Consider the following 22781-nt stretch of genomic DNA (forward strand, 5'->3'; position numbering starts at 1 on the left):
CCTCTTATGGCCAGCTTGGCATTTTGTAAGAAAAAAATATAATGACAATAATATATTATTAATAATATAATATATATATATATATATATATATATATATATATATAGATAAATATATAATTTTTTTTTTTTTTTTTGTTCTTACAAAATGCCAAGCTGGCCATAAGAGGTGGCTGTGACGGAGGGTGTCACATGCTGTGATGCACCAAGCAGTGTCAGTTTTAGCTGAATTAAATATAAAGTCAGACTTTGCAGCGGCTGCCAAATATTTTTCTTTTATAGACGTCCTTTATATCTTATTAGGAAGTGTTCCGCACTCGCTGTTCTTATTGCCTTTGCTTTCCCTTTTTGTTTCGCAGACGATTGTAAAAGAGACGCCTCCATCAGAAATTGAAGATGGGAACAAGATCAAGTCCGCCATATTCTACCCCATCAGCTCAACCCAGCAAGGCCTGCAGGGCGTGGAGCTCGGCAACTACCTGATCAAGGGTAGTGAAAGAATTGAAGGTCGGTAGAAGCGTCCCCAATGGTCAGCTCCTCGGCTATTAAAGTGGAGCTCTGCTTAGATTCCAGGAGGGGTAATAGAGGGGCTTATAGTTTATTTCTCGCTACATGTTCATTTCTGCAAGAGTATAATAGTAAATCCAGAGCAATTGTGTGTGTGTGTGCGTGTGTGTGTGTGTGCGTGTGTGCGTGTGTGTGTGTGTATACACAGAGGGAGAACGGGATCTGCCTTTGAAAACTTGGTAAACGGGGATCTGCCTTAGAAACACGCCGAGGGAACATCTTTAACCCCTTGATCACCCCTAGTGTTAACCCCTTCCCTGCCAGTGTCATTTATACAGTAATCAGTGCATTTTTATTAGCACTGATCAATGTAATAATGTCACTGGTCCCCAAAAAGTGTAATTTTAGGGTCAGATTTGTCCGCCGCAATGTTGCAGTCCCGCTAAAACGCAGAGCGCCGCCATTATTGGTAAAAAGAATAAAAAAATAAAAGGCCCTAAATCTATCCCATAGTTTGTAGACGCGATAACTTTTGCGCAAACCAATTAATAATACGCCTATTGTAATTTTTTTTTTTATTTTTTTTTTTTTTTACCAAAATATGTAGCAGAATACACATTTGGCCTAAACTGATCCAATAAATGTTTTTTTTTTATATATTTTTTTGGGGGATATTTATTATAGCAAAAGTTAAAAAAAAATGTTTTTTCTTCAAAATTTACGCTTTTTTTTTTTTTTTTTTCTTTTTTTTTATGGCGAAAAAAAAATACCTCCAAAAGAAAGCTCTATTTGTGGGAAAAAAATTTGTTTGGGTACAACGTCGCACGACTGTACAATTGTCAGTTAAAGCGACGCAGTGCCATACTGCAAAAAAGGGCCTGGTCGGGGGGGGGGGGTAAAACCTTCCGGAGCTGAAGTGGTTAACCAAATATTCATTGGTGAAGGACGCCGGCGGGTGCCGGTGTTAAAATACTGCAAACCTTCACTACTAAAGTAACAGCATCGCGTCAAGAAATCGCACACACGCGTTATTTTAGTAGCGTTTTTTTTTTTTTTTTGCAATTCACAAAAAAAAAAGATTTTTGAAAACGCTATGAGCTATTTTTTACACCCGCGATCTTAAAGCGAGTGGATAGCGTTTCGTGAATTGCGTCTCTTTAAATACCCGGGACTGTTTGCGGCGAGTAATATCGGCTTTTTCGTGGATATTTATAGCAAAAATAGAATTTCCTTTTTTGTGGTTAAATGGAAGTTCGTTCGTTCGTTCGGTGTGTCACTCGGCGCCGTCCTGCAGCAAAATTTAAAGCCATTAAACTCGGATCCTGCCGCGTTCGCCCCTCGCCGTGCCTTTCGTATCCCCACCGCACATGTGAGAGCTCAGCGCCCCCCCCCCCCCCGCCGACTCGGACTGCGCCAACGTTATTACTGCCGCTGCAAACAGGATTTCCAACTCGGCTTTCAGGAGTCTTCCGGGGACTAATGGTAATTCTTTCCTTTTTTTTGCCCAATTACAGTACGCAGCGAATGCGTGCGTAATCTCCTCGCATTAATGCGGCACACAGAATGCGTCTTGTTTTGTTTCCCCCCCGGAACTCATTTCCCAGAACATTTGTGGTTTGTTGTTAATGAAATGAACCATTTCTTGCAGGAGGTTTATATTGATGCCGCATATTGTGATCCCATTTGTTCTGCTGTGCATTAGCGCTACGCCGCGCGTGACAATAATGGACCGCGGAGGGAAATTCGGCCTACAGCTGACATTTTTTTTTTTTCCAATACACCGATATTTATGGGGATGCTATTATCTATGCCAGCGGGCCCCAAACTGCGGCCCCTTTGCTCACTTTTATCTGGCCCTTAGAGCACTTTTACTCCCACTTACACCAATGATGGGGCACTATTCCTCCCCACTGACACCAATGATGGGGCACTATTCCTCCCACTGACACCCCAATGATGGGGCACTATTCCTCCCACTGACACCAATGATGGGGCACTATTCCTCCCACTGACACCAATGATGGGGCACTATCCTCCACTGACACCAATGATGGGGCACTATTCCTCCCACTTACACCAATGATGGGGCACTATTCCTCCCACTGACACCAATGATGGGGCACTATTCCTCCCACTGACACCAATGATGGGGCACTATTCCTCCCACTGATACCAATGATGGGGCACTATTCCCCCCACTGACGCCAGAGATGGGGGCACTGTTCCTCCCTGACGCCAGAGATGGGGCACTGTTCCCACCTACCTTAATCTCAGAATCCAATGCTGAAAACAAAAGTCTCCTCCTCACCCCCCACCTCCCGACCACTAACCCCTAAAGTATAACTAAAGGCAAAACTTTCTTTTTTTTTCTTTTTAGTTTTGGATATAGTGGAGAGGATTAGAACATTTTTGTCAGTGTTTTTTTTATTTATTTATTTATTTTTTATTACTGTGTGCGTTCCTTCTAGGAAGACCATCCTTTTTTATTTTTTCTTCTCTTGTTTACCGTTATCGTCTAAAGTAAAATGACATTCCTACGTTTTTGGGTTGCCCCCAGAGCAGTAATGGGAGGAAATCTTCCGATGGGGACACTGGTTCTGGTGACAGCCGGGAATTCTCACTGTTTTGGCTCTGGGACAGGAAATGAAGGGGAATTTTTCCCAATAGGACGCAGATGGTACAAAAATGTTTCTTAAGGGCACTATTGACCCTGACCAAATCTCCAACTCGCAACTTGCTTTGTGCTCTGGTGGGCAGTCATGTTGGAACAGGAAGGGGCCGTCCCCAAACTGTTCCCACAAAGTTGGGAGCATGAAATTGTCCAAAATGTCTTGGAATGCTGACGCCTTAAGAGTTCCCTTCACTGGAACTAAGGGGCCAAGCCAAACCCCTGAAAAAACAACCCGCCACACCACAATTCCCCCCTCCTCCCACACCATAATTCCCCCCCTCCTCCCACACCATAATTCCCCCCCCTCCTCCCACACCATAATTCCCCCCCCCCCTCCTCCCACACCATAATTCCCCCCCCCTCCTCCCACACCATAATTCCCCCCCCCCCCTCCTCCCACACCATAATTTCCCCCCCCTCCTCCCACACCATAATCTCCTCCCACACCATAATTTCCCCCCCCCCCCCTCCTCCCACACCATAATTTCCCCCCCCCCCCTCCTCCCACACCATAATTTCCCCCCCCCTCCTCCCACACCATAATCCCCCCCCCCTCCCCCCACACCATAATCCCCCACACCATAATCCCCCCACCATAATCCATAGGGTTCATTATTGAGTTGGCCCACCCTTGGCAGCTATAACAGCTTCAACTCTTCTGGGAAGGCCGTCCACAAGGTTTAGGAGGGTGTCTATGGGAATGTTTGATCATTCTTCCAGAAGAGTGCATGCCAGTCAAGTTCCTTCACCCCAAACTCCCCCCTCCATGTCTTTATGGACCTTGCTTTGTGCACTGGTGGGGCAGTCATGTTGGAACAGGAAGGGGCCGTCCCCCAAACTGTTCCCACAAAGTTGGGAGCATGAAATTGTCCAAAATGTCTTGGTATGCTGACGCCTTAAGAGTTCCCTTCACTGGAACTAAGGGGCCAAACCCAACCCCTGAAGACCAAACACCCCACACCATAATCCCCCCTCCACCCCCACACCATAATCCCCCTCTCCCACCCCCACACCATAATCCCCCCTCCACCAAATGATTTGGACCAGTGCACAAAGCAAGGTCCATAAAGGACATGAAGGGGTGGGTTTGTGGTGGAGGCACTTGACTGGCCTGATCTCAACCCAATAGAACACCTTTTGGGATGAATTTGAGCGGAGACTGTGATCCAGTCCTTCTCGTCCAACATCAGTGCCGGACCTCACAAATGCTCTTCTGGAAGAATGGTCAGACATTCCCATAGACACCCTCCTAAACCTTGTGGACGGCCTTCCCAGAAGAGTTGATGCTCTTATAGCTGCAAAGGGCGGAGCCAACTCAATATTGAACCCTCCGGACTAAGACTGGGGTGCCATTAAAGTTCATTATTTATTATTAGTTTATTAATATATATATGTGTTAAAAATATATATATTTATTATAGTGTGTGTGTGTCTCTGTATCTCTAGATCTATTTTTTATTTGCCTTCAGTTCAGTCTCTGGACGAACTGCAATAACTCCTTTTTTTTTTCCTAACAAAGTATCCTAAAGAATAAAAGTGATTGGTTGGGGGAGGAGGGGGGGGGGGCGCAGTGTTGGAAAGCAATGGCGATTTCCAGCCTGGAAGGGGTTAACCCTCCATGGATTATCAATCCTTTGTAACAATCCCGTCTTCATCTTTTGTTGGGTTTTCACAATACAGTGAATTAAAGAAAGATGTGCGGAGGTCTATTTTTAGATAAGAAATATTACTTTGAGAAATCCCATCACCTCTCAGGTACAGATTCTTTCACCCCCCCCCCCCCCCCCCCCCACACTCACACATGGCGCCGGCGCTTCTGTTTTGTGACCGGTTATCCGACAAGTGAGACTTTTCTTTTTTTTCCGCTACCTATAAATGAAGTCATTGATAAGCCTTTCAAAGGGCACAAAACCATCTTTGCTTTATTCCTTCTAATTCTTATCTTCTTCACACAGGGAAATATATATCATTTTTTTTTAATCCGCTCTGTTATGTCCAGGTGTGGGAGTTTTAATTTTTCCCCGTTATCAAACTTGATACAATTTTTTTATTTTTTTTAGTACTTTGCAGAGCGGCCAAACCATTCGCATCATTATCTGTCACCAAGGAGCTTACAGTCCAATGGAGTCGTCTGTCTGTCTTAGAGAAGGGGGGGGGGGAATGACCCCCCACACATTGTATATTACCCCTCTGTGCACCAGGGCGGCGCCTCTCTTGTGTTGTAGGAACGGACCGTGTGATCCTGTCATTGTATATGTCTTGGTGTTTGCAAAATTCATGTCCCCTTTGAGGACTGCATAGTGTACTTGTCTTAGTATAAATATTAATGTGACACTCCTGGCCAACCTCTGTATTGTATAAATTGACAGAGAGAAAGTTGGATTACATAGGCCAAACGTGGAGTATATTATAAAATCATACGCTTTTTGTTGTACAACATGTTTTGTACAACATGTTTTTTAACCAGAGATTTCATATTGTGTGTGCATATATATATATATATATATATATAGTGATCCTGCACTTCCAGGTGTGTATGTGTGTATATGTGTGTGTATGTATATGTGTGTATATATATATATATATATATATATATATATATATATATATATATATCTATCTCTTTCTAAATAAAATCAAAGTATAGTAGTGCCTATAGGATTGACTGTACATATGTGACTATAAATGTTCACATGCTTGGCAATTCCAATGCTGATGCATACGTTTTTCATGTGACACGTTTCACCAAAATTAGCTTCATCAGGACGCATGAAAACAATAGAGAGATCCTCTCAGCTCCCTAGCACCAACATACAGAGAATCCCTTGGGCGGACACCGGAGCAATAAGGGGAGCCCATTGGGACACAGGAGCATTTTTAACTTTCTTTCTTTCTTTTCTTTTCTCTTTTTCGTTTCTCTTTTCTTTTTCGTTTCTTTTTCTTTTGTTTTTTTTTTCTTTCTTTTTTCTTTCTCTCTTTTTTCTTTTTTTTCTTTTCTTTCTTTTTTCTTTCTTTCTTTCTTTCTTTTTTTCTTTTTCTTCCTTTCTTTATTTCTTTCTTTTTCTTTTTTTTTTTTTTTTCTTTTTTGGTTAAGAAAACCTGATCCATGCTTTAATGTAATAATGAAAAAATAAATCGCTATATACTCCCATTGAAAAGCTTCCCCAATGGAAGGGACTGACGTTCCCCCATCCCTGGTATACCTTACTGTACTGACATCTAATGGGACCCTGGAGGTTCCTTCAGAGGTTGCTGGGAGTTACTTGAGCAGACTGACTGCCTTACCTACATTGATCACCAACATAAGTGGTCAAATCCCAACTGACATCCAATGTGAGACATAATGGAAATGAGAAATTTCAGTCCCTTTTATAAGAAAGCTAGTCCCATTAGAAAGTTTTCTTATGAAAGGGGACTGAAATTCCTCATCCTCCATTAAATCTCACTTCAGATGTCCGTTGGGATTTGACCACTTATCCTTATGAAAGGGACTTATGTTCCTCATCTCCAGTGCACCTTACATTGGATGTCAGTTGGGATTTGACCACTTATATTGGTGATTGGTGTAGGTAAGGAGGTCAGTCTTCTCAAGGAACTCCTAGCATCCTCTGGAGGAACCTCTGGCTTTTGTGGACCTTGAGAAAACTCAGTTCATACTATAATAAAGGAAATAAATCTGAAATCGCTATATACTCCCATATCAAAGGGACTGAAATTCCTCATCCCCATTTATACCTTTCATTGGATGTCCGTTGGGATTTGACCACGTTTATGGGTGATTAGTGTAAGTAGGAGGTCAGTCTGCTCAAGGAACTCCTAGCAACCTCTGGAGGAACCTCTGGAGGAACATCGGGGGTTTCATGGAACCCTGGTTGAGCACAACTAGTCCATACTATAAAAAGATAATAAATCTGAAATGACTTTATTACCGTATACCCCCAATAAAAAGCTTCCCCATGAAAGGGTCTGAGGTTCCCCATCGTCAGTATACAGATGTGCAGGGATATACTACTACACTTTTCTTTCCCCTTTTTCTTTTTTCTTTTTTTTTTTTTTTTCTTTTTTTCTTTTTTGGTTAAGAAAACCTGATCCATGCTTTAATGTAAATAATGAAAAAATAAATCGCTATATACTCCCATTGAAAAGCTTCCCCAATGGAAGGGACTGACGTTCCCCATCCCTGGTATACCTTACTGTACTGACATCTAATGGGACCCTGGAGGTTCCTTCAGAGGTTTCTAGGAGTTACTTGAGCAGACTGACCTCCTACCTACACTGATCACCAACATAAGTGGTCAAATCCCAACTGACATCCAATGTGAGACATAATGGGGATGAGAAATTTCAGTCCCTTTTATAAGAAAGCTAGTCCCATTAGAAAGTTTTCTTATGAAAGGGACTGAAATTCCTCATCCCCCATTAAATCTCACTTCAGATGTCCGTTGGGATTTGACCACTTATCCTTATGAAAAGGACTAATGTTCCTCATCTCCAGTGCACCTTACATTGGATGTCAGTTGGGATTTGACCACTTTTATGGGTGATTAGTGTAAGTAGGAGGTCAGTCTGCTCAAGGAACTCCTAGCATCCTCTGGAGGAACCTCGGGGGTTTCATGGAACCTTGGTTGAGCACAACTAGTCCATACTATAAAAAGATAATAAATCTGAAATGACTTTATTACCGTATACCACCAATAAAAAGATTCCCCATGAAAGGGTCTGAGGTTCCCCATCGTCAGTATACAGATGTGCAGGGATATACTCTACACCAGGGATATGCAATTAGCGGACCTCCAGCTGTTGCAGAACTACAAGTCCCATGAGGCATAGCAAGACTCTGACAGTCACAGGCATGACACCCAGAGGCAGAGGCATGATGGGACTTGTAGTTTTGCAACAGCTGGAGGTCCGCTAATTGCATATCCCTGGTGTAGAGTATATCCCTGCACATCTGTATACTGACGATGGGGAACCTCAGACCCTTTCATGGGGAATCTTTTTATTGGTGGTATACGGTAATAAAGTCATTTCAGATTTATTATCTTTTTATAGTATGGACTAGTTGTGCTCAACCAAGGTTCCATGAAACCCCCGAGGTTCCTCCAGAGGATGCTAGGAGTTCCTTGAGCAGACTGACCTCCTACTTACACTAATCACCCATAAAAGTGGTCAAATCCCAACTGACATCCAATGTAAGGTGCACTGGAGATGAGGAACATTAGTGCACTGGAGATGAGGAACATTAGTCCACTAATTGCATATCCCTGCTCTACACTTTTCTTTCCCTTTTTTCTTATTTCTTTTCTTTTTTTCTTTTTTTTTTTTTTTCTTTTTTGGTTGAGAAAACCTGATCCATACTTTAATGGAATAATGGAAATAAATCGCTATATACTCCCATTGAAAAGCTTCCCCAATGGAAGGGGTCTGAGGTTCCCCATCGTCAGTATAGAGATGTGCAGGGATATACTCTACACTTTACGTCTCTTTTGTTTTCCCCCTCTGCACACGTGTTCAGCACCGTGGACAGCAGTCAGTTCACGTTGTCAATGAAAGAGTTACAGCTTTTTTTCCCCTCCTGTTCTCCAGAAGTAAAATGTAATCTAGCAGTGACATTTGCAGTTGTCAGCGCCACTAGAACATCAAAGAGCCGCTTCTACTGTCATTTCTTTGTGAGCTCGATAAGTTATTTAGCGCTTGTGTGATGTTCTTGTCGGTTTTTTCTTTTTTTTTTTTTTTTTTTTTTCTCTCCTGTTCGGTAACTGTCTTGGATCCGCAGAAGACTTTTGTGGCATAGATGCCTCTTCTTCTTCTTTTTTTTTTTTTTTTTTGTATCTAGCAGCGAGGACAAGAGGGTTCTCCGGACTATACCCAGTTTTGGCAAATGAGGCTTTAAATACCATTGAACAATGTCTGTCTATCTCTTGCTAACAGTTGTGTTATGTTAACAGATGTGACAGGCTCTGGAAGGCCCTTTTTTTTTTTTTTTTTTTGAAGCTGATGAGTTTCCAGGTGAGATAAGTGGAAGAGCCGGGGGGTGATTGACATCTCCGCGAATAGACGTCTTCACAATTGGCAATACTTCAAAACAAAAGCTATATTTTTACACGCCGTTGTCGGCGCGTGCAATCATGTACCTGTGAAGGTTATGCGCGTCCCGGTGAGTTTACACCATTCCAAGGTCAGCCGGTGTCACTCCCATCACGGTTGCTGGAGTTTTAACTGTAGTGCTTTCTCCACGGGCCCCCTGGAGAGCGCGTGTTTTTATTTTTATATTATTTTATTTATTTTTCTGAAGGCTGGAAAAATTCCTAGAGCTCCATGTGGCCCAACAAAGTATTATGTCATCAAAGGACATGTTCTTGAAGGCTGAACATTCATTTTAAATTTGCTTCTGTACCCACGTCGTCTTCTTCTTTTTTTTTTTTTTTTTTTTTTTTTTATAAATGCCCGCGTGGAACCTGCATGCTGCTTTGGCACCATGCGTTTCTGTGTGCAGGAAATCTCATTGCGTTTTTCACTGCATGAAGAGTTAATGGCACCCCTCCGCATCTTCTTAAAAGCAGCGTGTTTTTGTTGCGACTACATGTTGTTGTGGGAATGGGTGTGAATTATACGCACTCCCTCACAGATGTGAACCTAGCATAAGCTGCCCCCATGAACGCTGTCCCAGGTTTCCGGTCTCGGGGTGGCTTCTCTGTTTTGCAGCTATGAAGCTACCCTTGCATATGGAGTTTGTGTTTCCTTACACTGTGTGCATCAATAGAAACACACAGCCCTATAGGCTAGCATTTAATTTATTTTTAATAGCAAACATGTTATACTTACCTGGTGTGTGTGCACTGGAATTACACAGAGCAGCTCCGATCCTCCGCCTGGCTCCTCTTCTCGGTTCCCCCGTCGTCGCTCCTGGCTCCTCCTCCTCTTCTTCTCAGGTCCCCTGCCGGCGCTCCTGGCTCCTCCTCCTTTTCGGGTGCCCTGCCAGTGCTCCTGGCTCCTCCTCCTCCTCCTCTTCTTCTCGTGTCCCCTGCCGCCGCTCCTGGCTCCTCCTCCTCATTCTTCTGGGGTCCCCCGCTGGCGCTTCTCCTTCTGGGGTCCCCTGCCAGCATGGCGGGCTCCTCTTCTGGGCCCCCCCCCCGCCGGCGTGCCGGGCTTCTATTCTGGGGTCCGGTGCTCCTGGCTCCTCCTCCTCCTCATTGGTTCCCCAGCTGGTGTTCCTAACGACTACTCTTCTGGGTCCTGCGCCGGCGCTCCTCCTCTTCTGGGATCCCCTGTCAGCGTGCCGGGCTCCTCTTCTGGGGTCCCTCCCGCTGGCATGCTGGGCTCCTCTTCTGGGGTCCGGCACTGCTCCTCTTCTGTGGTCCCCTGCCGGCATGCCAGGCTCCTCTTCTGGGGTCCCCCGCCGGCGCCACTTCTCTTATTGTGGCACACCTGTGGGCTTGATCCTGAGCCACATTGCTTGCATCTATAAACACTGCTGCCTGTTCAGTTAGCAGGCTGCGGATGTGGCCGTGAACATGCCATAGTGCTCATTATTCACATACAGTATAAAAGTGAGGTCCCTGACCTGGATGTGTTGTCTGGCAGGGGTGCCTGGATCCCAAGACTCATTCGACACGTAAACCAGTTCGCATATAATTATTTCAATGGTGCGTTTAGCAGTTCTGCCTTTTAAAATTGCACACCAACTCCAAGATGGAATTGAGCGACTCCACTGTATTAAGTTCACATCAAAAAGCCTATAAAATTGTCTAAGTATATTTATTTTTTAGAGGCGTTCAGGTAAATATGTATATTATTTTTTTTTACATTTCCAGTCCTATTTAGTCACCAAATTGCCCTGTAACTCGGCTTTTCTGAAAACGTACTTTCAATCAGAATTCCTGTAAAGTGCGCTTGTTAAGTCTGAGCACAAAGAGATTTGTTCAGAAGAGATTGTAAAGCGCGTTTGAAAATCTTTTTGTGCGGCACATTGTGAGAGCCGCATTGAAATGAGTTCCGTAGTTCGGTGTGGAGGCAACTGATTACTTATAACTGGAGTTGGTGCAAAGTGCGCAACTGTTCTCGGCGGTCACTGTCACTACCACCACCGCTGCCACCACCTCCACCGATTTCCCCCACCCCGGTGATCCTCGGTAATGGCCGGTGTGTTGTGCACTGCTGGTAAGATCTCCTCTTGGAATACAGAGCACAACGTCTCTCGGGAAGTTTGTCCAGCGGCGGTTTTCGGCCTTGATGTCCCTCCTATGTATTCTGTCATAGGTGAAATCTTCAGTCGGAATCTCTGCCAAGGGAGTCTGGAACAAAACCCGAAGACTGATGGGATCAGATCTGTGATTGTTTTGGGGATCCCCCCCCCCCCCCCCCGCAACTTTAAAGTTGTCCAAACTGTTGCAGTTGTCTAAAACTCGCTATACACTATACAATCCACCAACAACTGTGTAATATATAAGGGACTGTCTGCCTGGATACCCATAGAATGGTTTGTCCATACTTTACATAGTTATGGTAAATTCAAGGGATATTGTACAATCTGATTGCAGTGTGTTTGGTAGTCCTAATTCTCAACTTTGTCCCGAGCGAAGGTGATCATTGCGTAGACTATCGTGGACCAAGGAGGGCTCAATAGTTTTGTTACCGGTTGCAAAATATTCTTCTAGCTTTTCCTTTGTTAGTACCACTTTGTAAGCTTTTTGTTGCCCTGTCCCAACTTTTTTTGCTGCCATCTGTTTCAAAACGATGACCACCATGATATACAGCTAGAGAGCGGCTCTCCGTTTTCTGGGAGGGTGTCCCTTGACGTCCTCCCGAGAACCCGATTCCCCATGCCCCCCTGGGATTGACATCGGGAAGAGTCTGTGATCGTTGTTGTCCGTTGGACACAGAGGATCACAGATTAGGGTAAAGGGCCACTTGCATTGACCCCTTACCATGTGATCAACTGTGTCCAATCACAGCTGGTCACATGTAAACAGTCTTGCCGATTATCGGCTCTACTTTCCTCATGCAGACAACTTGTAAGGAAAGGAGAGCCGCTTTGGACAGGGCACAGTGAGTACAGAATTTACACTGATCATCGGTGCCCTCATTGTCAGTGCAGCCTCATCAGTGCCCATCAATGCAGCCTTGCCTGTGCTTGTCGGCGCCCATCAGGGCAGTCTCGCCTGTGCTTGTCAGTGCAGCCGTGCCTGGGCACGTCGGAGCCCGTCAGTGCAGCCGTGCCTGGGCTCGTCGGTGCAGCCGTGCCTGGGCTCGTCGGCGCCCCCGTCGGTGCAGCCGTGCCTGGGCTCGTCGGCGCCCCCGTCGGTGCAGCCGTGCCTGGGCTCGTCGGCGCCCCCGTCGGTGCAGCCGTGCCTGGGCTCGTCGGTGCCCCCGTCGGTGCAGCCGTGCCTGGGCTCGTCGGCGCCCCCGTCGGTGCAGCCGTGCCTGGGCTCTTCGGCGCCCGTCTGTGTGGAAGAGATTTATTTAATTTTTTTTCAAAAAAAATGTTGGTCTTTTTTTAATTAGCAAAAAATAAAAACCCCAGAGGTGAATAAATACCACCAAATTAAAACTCTATCTGTTTAAAAAAAAAAAGATACAAATGTCGTGTGTAGTATTACGTGATGGAGTAATTGTCATTTGAAGTGTGACAGCGCTGAAAGCTGAAAATATGGCCTGGGCATGAAGGGGGTAGAAGTTAGGCAGACCCGACTGGGGTTCTCGGTCACCCTGTGCCACTGATAGACACAGGGTGACTCAAATATAGGAGGGGCTGTTGGAGCTGGACAAGGAGTTTCCAGAGCTCTCCAAGGTAAGCTGGGTTCCACAAGCCCCCCCGCCCAAAGTGACTTCCGTCACAATACTTACCTGCTATATCAGCTACTGGACCCTGGCTTGCTCATCTCCTAGTTTGGTGGCGATCCTGAGGACCGCGACCCCCGGGGCTTAGATCACCTCGGGTGAGCCTGCGTCCTCCACCGGGGTGCTTGTTCACTTATCCTGCTGGTTGGTGGGAGCTTCTCTACTGGTCTCTGAACCTGACTATGATAACTACGTCTCCAAATTTCCCCAAATGCCCACCTTCCTCCTCCTCCTCCTTTTTCTTTTTTTTTATATATATATTTTTTTTTTGGATGGACGGTTTTATCTCCTTGGCCTTTCTCTGCACTCAGCAGTGAATGTTTCAGTCATTAGTGCCCCCCCCCCCCCCCCCCCAAATCATTGCTTCATCCCGGGAAGGGAAGTCCCTTATTTTTTATTTATTTTTTTTTCTAGTGGATTTTTATTTGAACCGGTCCGGTCACATCTGTGCCTCTCAAGTCCGACATCGAGTAAATAAATGCGTCTCGTAGGTTTTAATGCAAACATTTATGCAGGCAGTAATGTGGGACGCGGCTCTCGACGTTCCGTTTTTTTTTTTAATGGCAGCACCTGCTTCTGCAGCATAAGCTCGTAAATGAGTTGGCACGGGGCGCCCGTGTGGGGCAGCGGCCGCCGCCGCCGAGCCGCGGGACGGAACTGGCTGTCCGTATGAGAAGGAATCGAATACAAAGCCGGCATTCCCTCAACTAAACGTCGCTCCTCTTTCTCCTGTAGCCGCAGCGTCCTGCTGCTCGTTTATGTAATTACCTCGCTTCCCATGTTGGGCCTAATTAATTTGCATCTTGAGCTCGGATGGGGAGTGCGGCGGCTGCATTGTTTAAACGTTGGAGATTACTAATTGCTACAGATCTCCGCGTTGTATGAAACGCAAAGCAAGCCCACTGGGGCTGTGTTTTTAAATAAATCATATGTTTTCCACTTGATTCTTCTTCTTTTTTTTTTTTTTTTTTTTTTATGCTTTATGCACCAGAATGCGTCTTCCTTCAAGCACAGCCATAGGCAGATGCAAAAATACAATTTTTAATCCAGTTGTCTTTATTAAAAAAAAAAAAAATCTTCAAAATTAATTTTAAACGGCGTCTTAAGTGGCCATAATATTGGCCTCCTGTAATCCTCCGCAGGAATCGGATGGGGGAGGGGCAGGACTCTCAGAGAATTGGCTTCATCTGCATTGCTCGGTGCTGCTGATCTAACATTTTAAAGTGATTGTAAAGTCTCGGGGGGGTTTGTTGTTTTTAGAGGGGGAAAAAAAAAAAAAAGTTATACTTGCCTGCTCTGTGTAATGTGTATTTCCCCCCCAGCACTCTGACCCCTCTACACCCCAGATAATCCCCCCCCCCCAGCACTGTGACCCCTCTACACCCCAGATATTCCCCCCCCAGCACTGTGACCCCTCTACACCCCAGATTTCCCCCAGCACTCTGACCCCTCTACACCCCAGATAATACCCCCCAGCACTCTGACCCCTCTACACCCCAGATATCCCCCCAGCACTCTGACCCCTCTACATCCCAGATATACCCCCCAGCACTCTGACCCCTCTACACCCCAGATATCCCCCCAGCACTCTGACCCCTCTACATCCCAGATAATCCCCCAGCACTCTGACCCCTCTACACCCCAGATAATACCCCCCAGCACTCTGACCCCTCTACATCCCAGATAATCCCCCAGCACTCTGACCCCTCTACATCCCAGATATCCCCCCAGCACTCTGACCCCTCTACACCCCAGATAATCCTCCCCAGCACTCTGACCTCTCTACACCCCAGATAACCCCCCCAGCACTCTGACCCCTCTACACCCCAGATAACCCCCCAGCACTCTGACCCCTCTACACCCCAGATAACCCCCCAGCACTCTGACCCCTCTACACCCCAGATATTCCCCCCAGGACTCTGACCTCTCTACACCCCAGATAATCCCCCCCCCCCAGCACTGTGACCCCTCTACACCCCAGATATTCCCCCCCCAGCACTGTGACCCCTCTACACCCCAGATTTCCCCCCAGCACTCTGACCCCTCTACACCCCAGATAATACCCCCCAGCACTCTGACCCCCCTACACCCCAGATATCCCCCCAGCACTCTGACCCCTCTACATCCCAGATAATCCCCCAGCACTCTGACCCCTCTACACCCCAGATAATACCCCCCAGCACTCTGACCCCTCTACATCCCAGATATCCCCCCAGCACTCTGACCCCTCTACATCCCAGATAATCCCCCAGCACTCTGACCCCTCTACACCCCAGATAATACCCCCCAGCACTCTGACCCCTCTACATCCCAGATAATCCCCCAGCACTCTGACCCCTCTACATCCCAGATATCCCCCCAGCACTCTGACCCCTCTACACCCCAGATAATCCTCCCCAGCACTCTGACCTCTCTACACCCCAGATAACCCCCCCAGCACTCTGACCCCTCTACACCCCAGATAACCCCCCAGCACTCTGACCCCTCTACACCCCAGATAACCCCCCAGCACTCTGACCCCTCTACACCCCAGATATTCCCCCCAGGACTCTGACCTCTCTACACCCCAGATATACCCCCCAGCACTCTGACCCCTCTACATCCCAGATATTCCCCCCAGCACTCTGACCCCTCTACACCCCAGATATACCCCCCAGCACTCTGACCCCTCTACATCCCAGATATTCCCCTCAGCACTCTGACCCCTCTACACCCCAGATATTCCCCCCTGGACTCTGACCCCTCTACACCCCAGATATTCCCCCCAGGACTCTGACCCCTCTACACCCCAGATATTCCCCCCAGGACTCTGACCCCTCTACACCCCAGATATTCCCCCCAGGACTCTGACCCCTCTACACCCCAGATATTCCCCCCTGGACTCTGACCCCTCTACACCCCAGATATTCCCCCCAGGACTCTGACCCCTCTACACCCCAGATATTCCCCCCAGGACTCTGACCCCTCTACACCCCAGATATTCCCCCCAGGACTCTGACCCCTCTACACCCCAGATATTCCCCCCAGGACTCTGACCCCTCTACACCCCAGATATTCCCCCCAGGACTCTGACCCCTCTACACCCCAGATATTCCCCCCAGGACTCTGACCCCTCTACACCCCAGATATTCCCCCCAGGACTCTGACCCCTCTACACCCCAGATATTCCCCCCAGGACTCTGACCCCTCTACACCCCAGATATTCCCCCCAGGACTCTGACCCCTCTACACCCCAGATATTCCCCCCAGGACTCTGACCCCTCTACACCCCAGATATTCCCCCCAGGACTCTGACCCCTCTACACCCCAGATATTCCCCCCAGGACTCTGACCCCTCTACATCCCAGATATTCACCCCAGCACTCTGACCCCTCTACGTCCCAGATATCACCCCAGCACTCTGACCCCTCCACGTCCCAGATATTCTGATCCCCTCCCCAGCATTCTGATCCCTCTCTGCACCCAAGCTATTCCCTTCCTATTCCCTTCCTACATCCCTGATACCCCCTACTATGTGCCCTCTCTTCATCCCTGATCCTCCAAGCATTGCTACCCCCTATACACCCCCCCCCCCCCAGCATTGTTTCCCCCCCCCCCCCCCCATACACCCTTGATATCCCCCAGCACCATTAATCCATCCATGTAGTACCCCTTTTCCACTGGAGATACAGTGCATGTGAACTTTTGGCTATGTGCCCACCTCCAGCACTGTGACAAGGACTCACCTATGCCAATCAAGTCATGCAGGCAGAAGGAGGGAACACCCCTTCGGGCATGCCAAGCCCTTCGGTGCAAACAGTGCTGGACAGCTGGGCTCACCATGACGCCATCCACAATGCCACTTCCGCAGGCGGGCTCTCGGTGCTGCCAACTCGGCAGCTCCCACTCCAGCTCCTACCCTGTGGCCTTCCCCCTCCACCAAATGATTTGGACCAGTGCACAAAGCAAGGTCCATAAAGACATGGATGAGGGAGTTTGGGGTGGAGGAACCTGACTGACCCCACAATGCCCTTCTGGAAGAATGGTGAAACATTCCCATAGACACCCTCCTAAACCTTGTGGATGGCCTTCCCAGAAGAGGTGAAGCTGTTATAGCTGCAAAGGGTGGGCCACCTCAATATTGAACCCTCCGGACTAAGACTGGGATGCCATTAAAGTTCATGTAGAGGCAGGTGTCCCAATACTTTTGGTAATATAATGTACCTCAGCATTTACAGCCACCCCGGTAGTCACTTTACTTTAATCATTATACGGTCTTCTAATGTGTCAAGACAGATGTTGGTTGTGATATTACTTTGTGATCAACATGTTTTAATTGTATAAATGACACAAGTTGAGGTGTAAATTGTCAGATGTGTTACCCTAACAGTTGAATAACTATTCACATGTAACACGATGACATCACAGTGACTAAATTAAGGTGACCGAGTTACAAGTGGAACTATAAATGCCGAGGTTTCCGAACACTCCTTGTGCGAGAAAAATGATATCAATTTTAATTTAGATTTAGTTAAAGTAGCGCAGTGCTAAATAGTGAAACACGCCCTGGTCATGACGAAGGTAAAACCTTCCGCAGCTGAGTTGGTTAAAGCGGAACTTAAACCCTCCTCTACTTTTCAGCCAAGGAAGCCGCCATCTTGGCCTCTCTAATCTTGAAATGCCATGGTGCTGCACATGTGATCAGTTATGTCACCGGCCATTGGCTGGCTTGGCAGTTTGGTTGCACAACATTGTGCATTGTTACATTGCCGGCACCTGCTCGGAATGTAACAGATTTTTAAAGCTGTTAAATCAATGGCTTTAGTTTTACTTTAACCACTCGCCGACCGCACTATAGTGGGGGTTGTGCAGTTCTGGGAGGGCGTTGAAAGACCCCATAACCCCCCCCCCCTGTCAGGCCCTCAGGGTGCACATCGAGTGCGCTTTGTGATTGCAGACTGCGGTAAGGGGCCAATAACATTGGTTCTTTTACCGTGTGATCAGCTGTGTCCAATCACAGCTTATCACATGTAAACAAATGGCAGTTATCAGCATTTCCCTTTCCTCAGCACTGGCACTGAGGAAAGGAAAGCCGATAAACAGGGATCCTGTGACAGCACACCTACACTGATTATCAGTGTGGCCTCACCGGCGCCCATCAGTGCAGTCTTTACCGGCGCCCGTCGGTGTGGCCTCAACCGGTGCCCATCAGCGCGGTCTTTATCTGCACCCGTCTGTGCAGCCTCAACCTGCGCCCGCCGGTGCGGCCTCAACCTGCGCCCGCCGGTGCGGCCTCAGCCAGCGCCCGCCGGTGCGGCCTCAGCCAGCGCCCGCCGGTGCGGCCTCAGCCAGCGCCCGCCGGTGCGGCCTCAGCCAGCGCCCGCCGGTGCGGCCTCAGCCAGCGCCCGCCGGTGCGGCCTCAGCCAGCGCCCGCCGGTGCGGCCTCAGCCAGCGCCCGCCGGTGCGGCCTCAAGAAAAATAACCTATTTGCAAATTTATATAACAGAAACTGATATTTTTTTCTTTTTTTTTTTTTCTTCAAATTTTTTTTAAATTTAGCAAAAAATAAAAACTTGGGTGATTAAATACCATCAAAAGAAGCTCCATCTGTCTAAAAAAAAAATAAAAAAAAAAAATAACAATGTCATTTGGATACATCATTGTATGACCGCGTAATTGTCATTCAAAGTGTGAGAGCACCGAAAGCTGAAAGTCGTCCTGGGCGGGAAGGGGGTGAAGGTGCCCCCTGGTATTGAAGGGGTTAAAGAGAACACATCGGAGTTTAACTGAAAAGAAGATATTTTGTATCCCGTCTTCAGTAAATGTAAGGCGGCCGGTCATTGGCGCTCAGATGCTTCTAAGAAAGCGATTGGTTACCTTCTCCTGACTGCCCCTTCGGTACGGGATGTCCATCTATATATTTTTTTGCATCAGTGTGGATGACAAACCCCCCCCCATCCCCCCCCCCCCAGCCATCTGCATGAAAGTAGATTGCCGCATTATTTATATGTGTGTTTTTTTTTTTTATATATATATTTTCTGATGAAATGGAAGAGCTGTGAAGTATCCATCGGGTATCTGGAGGGTGTGATTTTCCCCCAGAAAGGTTTATTCTTTACTATCAACAGCAGACATTGAAGACATTGATGTCAATTTACCGGAATTAAAGTCTCTAATTCTTCACGTTGTGAAATGTCGGCGGTCGTTTTGCTGAAGTTTATTCAATTGAAAAATCTCACATTTAACTGGTAGAGAAAACGTTTAAAAGTTGTCTCCATGGCGACGGTTAGAGGGGAAAAAAAAAAAAGTTGCGTGCAATCTGCCGTTCCTATTAGTTTGTGCCCGGGGTCTGATTAATGGCGTCTGTAATAAAAAACATGTTTTCTCCTTCCTCGCGGCTATTAGGAATTTAATGGAAGTCGGTGAGACACCAGAGAGGAGGCGGAGCCTACAGAGCCCCCCGTATACCGTGTTTGTTCAGTAAATCATTTCTTTTTCTCCTCCTCAAATATTCAGAAGTCCGATACATGCAGGAAAGGTTCAGGATGTGAGTGCGGCCAAATGTGATCATGAAACATTACTGCATGGGGTCACCTTGAAAAAATCCCCCCCCCCCCCCCAAATAAATACTTTTAGGACCATAGAAACGCAATCGGGATGCGTTCTGAATGCATTCTTTACGCATTTTTGGTGAGTTCTCATTCTGATCCCATGCATCCCCCCCCCCTTTTTTTTTTTTTTTTTTTTTTTTTTTATTAGTCATTGCAAGGCCCCATTCACACCTGAGCGATTATCCACTTGAAGTATAAAAACGCTGGAAGAGAAAAAAAAAAATCTATTCTCCTGGGGAGACGATTCACATCTCCACTCCAAGTCGCCTGAAGCTCAAACACGTTCTGGAGCTTTTTTTTTTAATCGCTCAAATCTGGCAGATTCAGATTTGGGCGTTTTTTTTGGGGGGGGGGGGGGGTTTTGGGTGCGCTTTTTATTCCCATAGAAATGAATGGAAATTCGACGTTTGCGCGTTTTTGTGCGTATTCATGCGTTTTGTCGCGCAGTTTTCTGCTTAAAAGAAAAATGTCAAAAATAAAATTTGGTAATAATATATGAATAAATGTAAGATAAATACACAAATAACTAAAAAAAAATCATCATGAATTCGTAAAATAAATTTAATAATATGTAATACATTCATAAAATATTAACCTCTAACCTTAAAAATATAATAATTATTATTAATAATAATAAAATAAACACCCAAACGCGAACAAAATAATACATTAACCGGCTCACGCAGATATACTGAGGCAGAATGGCTCTCCTGGGCGAAACCCCGTACAAGTACATCCTTCCGCTTTCCGGCCTCCAGAGGGTGGGCGCCCGCTGCACTGGTGATCACGTGCACCAATCCCTGTGCTGTCAGAGGAGAGGAGCCATGTCATTTGTTCCTACTAAGTAGGGCAAGGGCTGTTTTTTTTTTTTTTTTTGTTTTTGTTTTTGTTTTGTTTTTGTTTTGTTTTGTTTTGTTTTGTTTTTCCAAAATGGCATATATAGGGCAGTGCCTGGGGCCAGCAGGGTAAGGGGCATCCCTTTTCCTCAAAACTTACAGGCGTTGATCACTTGTGCCCCTGTTTTACTTGACTTGTATTAAAGTGTATGTCCAGCCCCAATAATTTTTTTCTCAGTTTTGGGTAGAATGGGGAGGGATTATAACTCCTAGAGTCCCTACTAGAAATATCCACCCTTTCTACTTGTTTCGGGTGACCATTCGTTGCCAAGACGAAAAATTAATCTCGAGTCCCCCACTGGGGCTTCTGGCTCCCCACCCCCCACTTGGTGCTCACCATCGCAAACCACTTCCTATGGGGTACACGTACAGGCTCGCTCCCAAGAGTGCATCTTGGCCCCCCCCCCCCCCCGCCCCACTCCTTCCTCGCTGGCTGTGATCGACAGCTGTCTCTGAGCCTATGCAGACGGATAGACCAGAAAGAGCTTTTGTCGTTGTGCACATCGCTAGATTGGGCTCATGTACCAAGTGTAGGTGTAAGGGGGATCTAGGGTGGGGGTAGTCTACAGAGCGGACGCTAACTGCCGAGAGAGACATCCTCCTGTTTACTACCCTAATGCGCGCCGCCACGGACGCGCATCGGGGAAGTTCTGTGTTGGCCGTGTCCCTCGGACACAGCCAATCACAGATCGTGCTATCCAATGAGAGGTGATCTCATATGTTTACATCTCTCATTGCCGGCTCCCCTCCTCACACAGACAGCGTGTGAGGAGGGAGAGCTTCCGTGCTGCAGCGTCTGTGACTGTACACACACACACGCCCACCTGTCGTCAGTGCCACGTGTCCAAAGTGCCACCTAACAGTGTCCTCTGTCCCCAGTGCCACCTGTCCCTAGTTCCATGTATCGTCAGTGTCACATGTCATCAGTGCCACCTGTTAGTGTCATGTGCCATCTGTCATCAGTGCCACGTATTAGTGCCATCTGTCATCAGTGTCACAGATTAGTTCCATCTGTCATCGGTGTCAAGTGTCATCAGTGCCACATATTAGTGTCATCTGTCGTCAGTGTTGCATCAGTGTCATGTGCCATCTGTCATCGGTGCCACATCAGTGTCTCCGTGTCATTGTCCTGGTGCTCCAGGGCCTTCAAAAGTGTAATAGGTAGTCAACAATTTAGATGTGTAATTTATGCTCCTAGAACACGTGACGGCGCTCCCTGCATGTTGAGCCTCTCTAAGTGTCCAGGCTGTGACACTCAGGAGGAGGAGCAGAATTTAATTTGGGGTGTCATTTGTGGTATACACATGCCATCTGAGAGAAATAACCTATTACAATGACAATTTTGTGGGGAAAAAAACAAATAAAAAAACAAAAAAAATCTTAATTTTGCAAAGAATTGTGGGAAAAAATGACAACACCAAAAAGCTCACTATGCCTCTTACTTAATACCTCGGAATGTCTACTTTCCAAAAAAGGGGTGATTTGGGGGGTATTTGTACTTTCCTGACTTGTTTGGGTCGCAAGAAATGATCATCATCAGATGTGATCAATTTTGTATGATTCGCACCACAGCCTGTAGACTCTCTAACTTTCACAAAGACCAAATAATATCCACTAATTTTGGGTTATTTTTTACCACAGATATGTAGCTGTATAAATTGTGGCCAAAATTTCTGCAGAAAAATTAATAATTTGCATAATTTTATCACAGAAGCAAAGAAAAATTAGTTTTTTTTCAAAATTTACAGTCTTTTTTTCATTTATAGCACAAAAAAAAAAAAACCCCCAGAGGTGATCAAATACCACCAAAAGAAAGCTCTATTTGTGGGAAAAAAAGGACAAAAAATTAATTTGGGTACAGTGTTGCATGACTGAGTAATTGTCATTCAAAGTGTGAGAGCGCTGAAAATTGGTCTGGGCAGGAGGGGTGTTTAAGTGCCCAGTAGGCAAGTGGTTAATTGTGTTTTATTTTTATTTTTTTTCTTCTCAGGTTGAGTTTCCCCAGATTTCTGCCTTCTCCAGCCTTTCCCCGATTCCTGGATTTACAAAGTGGCTTCTCGGGACTCTGAACTCGCAGGCAAAGGAAAGTGGCAGGATGGAGCTCTTTCTGGAGTCGGAATGTAAAGCGATATCGGACATCACCGGAGCGCCGGCTGCCGAAGCCTTAAAACGCCTCCTCACAAACAACGAGTGGATGAGATCGGAAAGACTGGTGAAGGCCTTAGAGGATCCCATGATGAGACTCTGTGCTTGGTACTTGTACGGAGAGAAGCACCGC

General features: G+C 46.6%; 1 protein-coding gene across 1 annotated transcript; it reads left to right on the plus strand.

The window, feature by feature from the left end:
- Window positions 1–358: 358 nt before the first annotated feature.
- On the plus strand, window positions 359–22640 carry MLYCD (malonyl-CoA decarboxylase; the record flags this gene model as incomplete). Its single annotated transcript, XM_077451203.1, is given in 2 exon segments — window positions 359–506; window positions 22494–22640. Coding segments are annotated over 2 exon segments (153 nt in total), but the record flags the coding sequence as incomplete, so codon positions are not given.
- Window positions 22641–22781: the final 141 nt, after the last annotated feature.

Source organism: Lithobates pipiens, unplaced genomic scaffold (genome assembly GCF_037356315.1).
Source record: "Lithobates pipiens isolate NorthernLeopardFrog02 unplaced genomic scaffold, aLitPip1_a1.2 Scaffold_10, whole genome shotgun sequence".
NCBI lineage: Eukaryota > Metazoa > Chordata > Amphibia > Anura > Ranidae > Lithobates > Lithobates pipiens.